Source organism: Ipomoea triloba, chromosome 3, assembly GCF_003576645.1.
Source record: "Ipomoea triloba cultivar NCNSP0323 chromosome 3, ASM357664v1".
NCBI lineage: Eukaryota > Viridiplantae > Streptophyta > Magnoliopsida > Solanales > Convolvulaceae > Ipomoea > Ipomoea triloba.
The window spans coordinates 27223760-27231833 of NC_044918.1; the positions used below are offsets into that span (position 1 = coordinate 27223760).

Genomic DNA, 8074 nt, shown 5'->3' on the forward strand with positions numbered 1-8074 from the left:
AACTTGTAAATTAATCCAAATAGTAATACAAATAGAAGGGATTCACTACCTTGAATTATTCAACCATAGCTTGTGAATTAATCCAAGTAATAATAAAAAGAAAGAAATTTGAACAAGAGATTTCCACTTATTTCTCTCTTCTCTGCCGAAAATGAAGAGAAAACCATTTGTTTCTCTTCTTTCATTTCCCACGGCAGCTTCTCTCTTTCTCTTCGTTAATCCCTCTATCTCTCATTTCTTTTCCTTATTTCTTCTTCTAACATAACCCATATAGANCAAGAGATTTCCACTTATTTCTCTCTTCTCTGCCGAAAATGAAGAGAAAACCATTTGTTTCTCTTCTTTCATTTCCCACGGCAGCTTCTCTCTTTCTCTTCGTTAATCCCTCTATCTCTCATTTCTTTTCCTTATTTCTTCTTCTAACATAACCCATATAGATAAATATGATTGATTCTAGCTAGCAAGAAAGACAATAGAATAAGACAAAAAAAAAATTTGAATGGAGTTAAGGTTTGGATATGGTGATCCGGCGTGGGAAGAACTCAAGGAAGGAGGGAGACAAAACATTCCCCATTCCAACAATTCCATCTTTCCATCGAAAATATAATAATAATAATAATAATAATAATAATAATAATAATATATTTTCACATTTTCACATTTTTTTTTACCTACAATTAAAACCTAACATTTAACAACCACAATAAGACAATAAAGCCTATGCACAGAATAACGACAAGATTATCATTAATCATATGTTAAAAAAAATTACAATTAATCACAACAAATCAACCGTCAACAATAAGCAAATCATATTCAATCACAACAATATTCAGAACCAAATCATAACTTCATTTTGAGAGATCAAATCATAAAATCATCTCCATTAACAATAATAAAAGAAAAAGAAAATATTAATTAAACAAAATTAAATGTGTCAACTAGAGCAATAATACCTTAGTCGCGTAGAGGTTTAGAGGCAGTAGAGTACTCACTGAGCAGGCTGGTCGCTGTCGTGGTCTCACGGAGCAGGACTGGTAGAGGACTCGTTTTTCGCCGTGCCTGTTGGTGAGATTCGCTGGTCTAGGTCTGCGTCTGTGAGAATGAGAGAACTAAATCGCACTTAGGGCTGTGCATCGGACGGGTTCAGACGGTTCGGATATTAAAACCGTGAACCCGTTCGGATTTCGGTCTGTATTTTGCTAACCCAATCCGTATAAATTAATTTAACAAAAATATCGGATATTATAAAATCGAATTCGGACGGATTTAATCGGATATTCGGATATATTCGGGTGAAATTAAACAAACTCAAAATCCTCTCTCTGGAGCACTGGATGAGCCAAAAGAGACAACCGAGATGTCTGAGCTCAAGTTTTCCTCTTCTAAAACACCATAGACTTTTCCTTCCCATACTCTTTACACAATCTGTCTTGCTTGGGGAGAAAAAAAAAAGCAATAAACCTACCTACATTTGTAGCAGCGACAGCGAGGCGGAGCCGCGAAAACCTGCGGCGGAGGCGAGACCGGCCATCTGGCGGGGGAAGCAGAAGCGGAGTAGAGGCAGAGGCGAAGGACTGGCGTCTCGCACAGGAGAATTGTCTNTTTATATATTATGTTTCGAATTTCACTTATAGATTGAAGCCTATTATGCTAACACTTTGGGGAACGTTTGCTGTAAACCAAGGGGTTCAACTTGAATTACAACTTCGGCAAGGGAAATTCCCCATTATACTTGCTGAAGGATTGAATGTTAATGCATTCCAAGGTAATATTGTTATGTTCTTCCAACGAGTGCATTAAATAATTTCTACTTTTTATATTACAAACTTGACATTTGTGTTTAATTAGGGTTGTCACTGAGTACACTATATAACACATCAATTGAAGTTGATCCTGTTGGCCACGTTACAAAAGTCCTTAATGATTGGTATTTTTTAATTCCTTGTCACTTATGTAGAATATACCAGTTATTTGACCATGATAATAGTGATTGGTTATTCTTATAGGAAGGACAAAAACTCTGAACTCATCTACAAGGAAATTGTAGATAAGACTTACCTTGATTCATTGCTTGCATTGGCAGACCCTATAAGGCAACGAAAAACATGCCTTTCATCTGTTGAAACTGGATTTGAACAAGTTAGTAAACATTTCATTTCAACTGTATGTCGAATGTCAAATCGCCTTTTACATTTAACCATCAATCTATTTACTTTTAAAACTTTTAACCAACTTTTGTGGCTCTGCATTGCATTTAGAAACCAATTGCATGGGTGAGAGGCAAAATTAGATTGCTTAAGCGTGATGGTTTCGACTACTACGTTGGTTGCAATTACTGCAACAAAATAGTCTACTCAATTGAAGGCTTACAACTCCACTGCATGAACTGTGGACAAACTGATGGCATCACTGTCAGAAGGTATCAAAATATATATCTTCATTGTTTCCTNCTGTTGAAACTGGATTTGAACAAGTTAGTAAACATTTCATTTCAACTGTATGTCGAATGTCAAATCGCCTTTTACATTTAACCATCAATCTATTTACTTTTAAAGCTTTTGACCTACTTTTGTGGCTCTGCATTGCATTTAGAAACCAATTGCATGGGTGAGAGGCAAAATTAGATTGCTTAAGCGTGATGGTTTCGACTACTACGTTGGTTGCAATTACTGCAACAAAATAGTCCACTCAACTGAAGGCTTACAACTCCACTGCATGAACTGTGGACAAACTGATGGCATCACTGTCAGAAGGTATCAAAATATATATCTTCATTGTTTCCTTAATACTTAAAATTCTAATATAGCATGACTTATATTATGTTTGTGTTGATATACAAGTATAAGGTGGACATAGAAATATTTGATAACGTTGGAAGTGTACGCGCAACAATGTTTAATCATGAGGTGCACCGCCTATTGTTACTGACGTCGTCCAACATACCTACCTGTGAAAACGATGGTGCTATGCTCCAACAAACACTCGATAATCTTGGGCTTGTGTTTGCTCTCAAGAAAAATACCATATTCAGTGAACAAAGAACAAAGTATACAGTAGCGTGTCTGTGCAACGATGTTCAACTAGACTTAGGTGAATCAAATGATGGTTTGTTTAGGCAATCGTTGATGCTAGGAAATCCCACGAAAAGAAGGCTTGATTTTAGCCAATTATCGGGAGACAGTGTAGACGATTCGCAAGCAAGCAGTCCACCAAATGATAAAGGGAAAAAGCCTAAAATTGGTTGAGCCAATGAATACTATGCATATTATATACCTAGAAAATAATGTTGAATTTTTAAAGGATTTCGAAAACATGTGGTAACAGTTTAGTTAAGCCATATTTCCGCCATTCCTAACAAACTATTTGTATTTTCGTATTCCATTTCAAAGTGTTTTTCGACATCAATAACTTATCGATCATTTAAACTTGCAACAAACAACTTTTTTTTTGTTTAAATTGAAACTTTATTTATTCTACAAAATTTACAATCTATATCAAGTGGTGCATGATATAGATATTTTTAAAGTTATATGCTTCAAAGAAGAAAATATTAAAAAAACAAAATATGCTTACACATAATTTTAAAATGGTTCTGATAATTATTACGTAAAATATTAAAGTAACCATATATACAGTTTTTTTTTGTCCCAGAAATTAAAACTGGAACCCTTAATTACAAGCAAATGTTAAAGTAACAACATATTGAAAAAAAACTGGAAAATATGTTTATATATAATAAACTGTTGGCATTTTTCGAGAAAGGGATGACAAACCAAGAAAACATAAGCCCATGAATAAGAAATTAAAGTTTCATTGGGTTAAATTAGTTAATTTGTTACATATTAATGGTACACATACTATCAAATTTATACACATCGTAATTTTTTTTTTAAAAATATATGCTCGTTATATTTTAGTCCTTTGTGAAATCCATATGAACAGTAAAACTTTGTAAACATTTGCACATAATATTACTTCTAATTCCCTCCCTTCACCTAAAATCGTTAATCCATACACAAACAAACTAATTTAGATTGGTCAAAAAATAGAATTATATAGAGTATAATTGCATGATAATTATAAATNAAAAATATATGCTCGTTATATTTCAGTCCTTTGTGAAATCCATATGAACAGTAAAACTTTGTAAACATTTGCACATAATATTACTTCTAATTCCCTCCCTTCACCTAAAATCGTTAATCCATACACAAACAAACTAATTTAGATTGGTCAAAAAATAGAATTATATAGAGTATAATTGCATGATAATTATAAATTTATGTTGTATTATTGGAATCTGGAAAATCATTCTGTACAAACTCTAACACTTCATCTATTTCTTCAGGCATTAATTTGGAAATATCAGGAAATGTATGACTTTGCAACGAACTCTTATGAATTGTTGAATTAAAGTATGACAAGTTTCTATACCTTTTTTTTTTTTTGAGCTATTCCTGTCACATTTGTTTCTAAGTCTTATTGTTGTCTCACCCAACTCAACATTTGGGTTTTGTATTATCAATTTTTTCTTATCTTCCAACTCTTCAATCACTCTTTTTAGCTCGCTTTCGTCTTGGATTCCGCCAAATTCCTACAAAATAATTTGTTATTTCTCCTTAAATAATATAAGGCTGATAAATAAGCATTACTTAATTACCTTGACGTTTTTTAATAACCTCTCCAAACTCACGAGTTTTCGTTGAGGCCAGAACAAAATTCCTAATTCTTTATACCTTTTATTTAAAATTGCTCGACCAACATGTAGTTCATCTGCAGTTTGATCAACGGTCATATAAAAATATTTAGAAAGCAATTCTAAAGTTAATGTATTAGGGTCACGATAAGTTTTTTTTGTCCTTTTTCTTCTAATAAAGATATTTAGATTTAAATTTGGTAAATCTATCTTTGCAGCTGTATTATCTTCCTCGACAATTAAATCAACACTATCAAATACATCAACAGGATTTGTAGTTAAAACACCTGCATTTACAAACAACTTGTTAAAAACTATTAATTATTAAAACAAGAGTTACCTACAAAATGTTAAAACCTTACCAATAGTTTCAGTACATTGTGGTTGAGTACTGACATTATTTCCACCTGGAAGAAGATCTCTACTTAGAAGAGGTTCACTATCCCTTAGTGGTGATAGATATACCTCATCCCAAAATGAATTGTTACCATCAGAAGAACAATCATTTTGTTGAAGCTGATATGAGCAAGTAGCAATATTTGCCATTTGTGAAATGCATGCACTAAATGTTTCAGGGATTAATAATTTCTAAGAGTGTGAATAAGTGTTAAGAAGAGTCTAAGACCAACAAAACCACTAATTTATAGCAAAGGACAACAGTTTGTGCAAACAGTAAGAAATACTTTTTTAAGTCTTTTTTTCAACGAGGGCAGTTTTTTTGTCAAATGATAATAGTTATGTAGCCGACACTGTTAAAAACATTTGCGCTTTTCAATTAATTTTTGATGACAACTGTAAAGACATCTGACATTTGTACCAATTTTTTAATTTCCTTTGTAATTACTTGCTTGGCATTTGTAGGCAACATGGCATATATAAAACTTAATAATGCTTTTGCTTATCAATGTTCAATTTCATCCGCTGCTTCATTTATGGGCAAATGAAAATAACTTGCTATCATTTCCTTACTTACCGTTTTATAATTACAACGAGTTATTTTTAACCAATTCTTCTGCAACAAGTTCAATATCATCATGCAATATTGGGGGGCGAAAGCTCAGCTTTTGCAACAAGTTATGCTTAAATCATAGGTCCAATAAATGTTATAAGTTTAAAACAAGTTGTATTTCAAAGCTAATATATTCACATTTATCAAGACAAAAATAATAATAATGACTTTTAGGTTAGAGATGGGCATTAGGCAGAAAATTAGCTTTATTAAAAGAATTTCCTATGCGCCTTAAATTGTTCCCCCTTTTTTTTAAAAAATTGTGTATAGCATGAAAGTTTTAGCTTTAATACCTTATGTTACTGCTGAGTCAAAAGAATGTACGTGCAAGGATACAGTGGTACAAAAACGTAATACACGATAATGAAAGAACATTCCAGGGAAGAAATATAAACCTATAATATTGCATGATGTTATTGTAAGTTTTTAAATTGATCGCAAATATTAAGCCTCGGTGTTATCGTTTAAAGATGACCATATCTTATTTTATGTCAAATATAATTAAATTTGGTTCACATATATGTATCTATTTGTTACATTTTCCAAGGTAAAAAAGTGCAAGCCATGTCGTACGACAATGACATTTGTTATATACATTTATGGAATATATTATGCGTTGTAAATGATTACAATTTTATCTTATGGCTATGAATGACCTCTCAATGAGCAGTAGCCTAACTTTGGCATCTACAACCTCTTTATTAAAGAGTTTACAAAATTTATTGATATTTAGAAAAATACTTATTATTCAAAAATATTATCAAAAGCCATCAAGCAAAAGTTTAAACGATTCGTCTTCTTCTGTCGCAAGTGAAGGTCGATCAACAGTTAACGGCAAGGCAGGATCAACAATTAATGGAGGAATATGAAGGGGATGTATAGGAAGGGTGGGAGAATGAAGAAGACTCATCATCTCCCTATACTTTATCTTTCTGGTACATGAATCCCTGAGCCTAATATCTGCTGGATTCAACTTCAAATTCGGATCGCTTAGCAACATTTCCCTTCTACTTTTTAGTTCCTTCATTGCTTCCTTTATGTCATGGTCATTTTCGATGTTACTAAATACCTGTAAAACATTATATTAACATTCACCTTATAATGATACAACTTTGGAAAAATAAAAAAAACTACCTGAGCTTTTCCTGATAGCTTTTCCAAGCTCACTAACTGTCGATATGGCCATTTAAAGATTCCTAATTCTCTACACCTTTCCTTCAAAATCGTATACCCAACTCTCAGTTCCTTGGCGGCTCGATATATAGGCAGATGGAAATATTTGGAAATCATTTCCTTGCTTATTGTGGATGAATCACGAAAAGTTCTTCGCGTATTCTTCCGCTGCCTATGTGCAAGAGTTTCAATCATACTCCTTTCTACAACTACAGAATCTGTAGTCATATTCCCTCCTACACTTGCGTTACTTGCAACTGGAAATGTATTTTCCTGTACAAGTATACCACTTGTTGATGCCATAAGATTTTCTTCCGTACTTAAGTGNTGACCTATGAAGAAAGACCAATCCAGATCTTGGATTCTAAAACCCGAGACACGAGGAGAAAGTCAATCAGGATGGTCAAAGTTCAATGGTCAAACCATAACCCAGAAGAAGCTACTTGGGAATTGGAAGACACGATGATGGAACGATATCCGGAGTTGTTTAACTCAAGTAAGTAAGAGTCAATCTACTTATTATGTGTATAAGATACTTGATGTGAGATGTTTTATGTGCTAACTGCAATATGTGTGCATGAAAGTAAGTAGTGGTCTGTTGAGAAAGTAAGTTTCGGGGACGAAACTTTTCTTAAGGAGGGTAGACTGTAACCCCCCACCTATTTAAGTAAAATTAAGGTTTGAAAAATATTTCTTTAGGCTATAACATCCATGAGATGATCTCCAGATGCTTCGAAAAAATTATTATAAGCAAAGACAATTAGTAATAAGCTGCGATCGTACGTCCCGGTCACGAATCGTAATAATTTTAGGAATTAGTATTCGAACCCGTTTGACCTAAGAAATGGATTTTTAGACACCCTACTATTATTCTGGAATTTCCTATTTAATTAGATTAGCCCATAACAGCCAAAATTTATTTGCGATCGTACCTCGCGAAATTCTGCGGTGTACCGAACCTAGCCCAAGTTTGAGTTTTAGACTGGAATTAATTTTTGGGTTCGAAAATTATTTGAATTAAATTAGTTTCCACCGAGAATTTATCTGAATTAATCCCAAACAGTCTAAGTAAAGATATTTTGGAGTATTTTAATCCAAGTTAGGTGATGTCTTATCCATTAGGTGTGGACTAGTCAACTATTTGACCAAGACCATAAAAACTCATTTTTCTTCCCCATTTCTTGTGTGTTGGC

General features: G+C 33.2%; 1 protein-coding gene across 1 annotated transcript; it reads right to left on the reverse strand.

Annotated features, from left to right (window-relative positions):
- Positions 1–6468: 6468 nt before the first annotated feature.
- LOC116013162 (protein RKD1-like) lies at positions 6469–7184 on the reverse strand. The gene is made up of 2 exons (XM_031252812.1): positions 6843–7184; positions 6469–6777 (listed from the first exon to the last, which is right to left on the reverse strand). Exons 1-2 carry the CDS (start codon positions 7182–7184, stop codon positions 6469–6471), a joined length of 651 nt encoding a protein of 216 aa, XP_031108672.1.
- Positions 7185–8074: the final 890 nt, after the last annotated feature.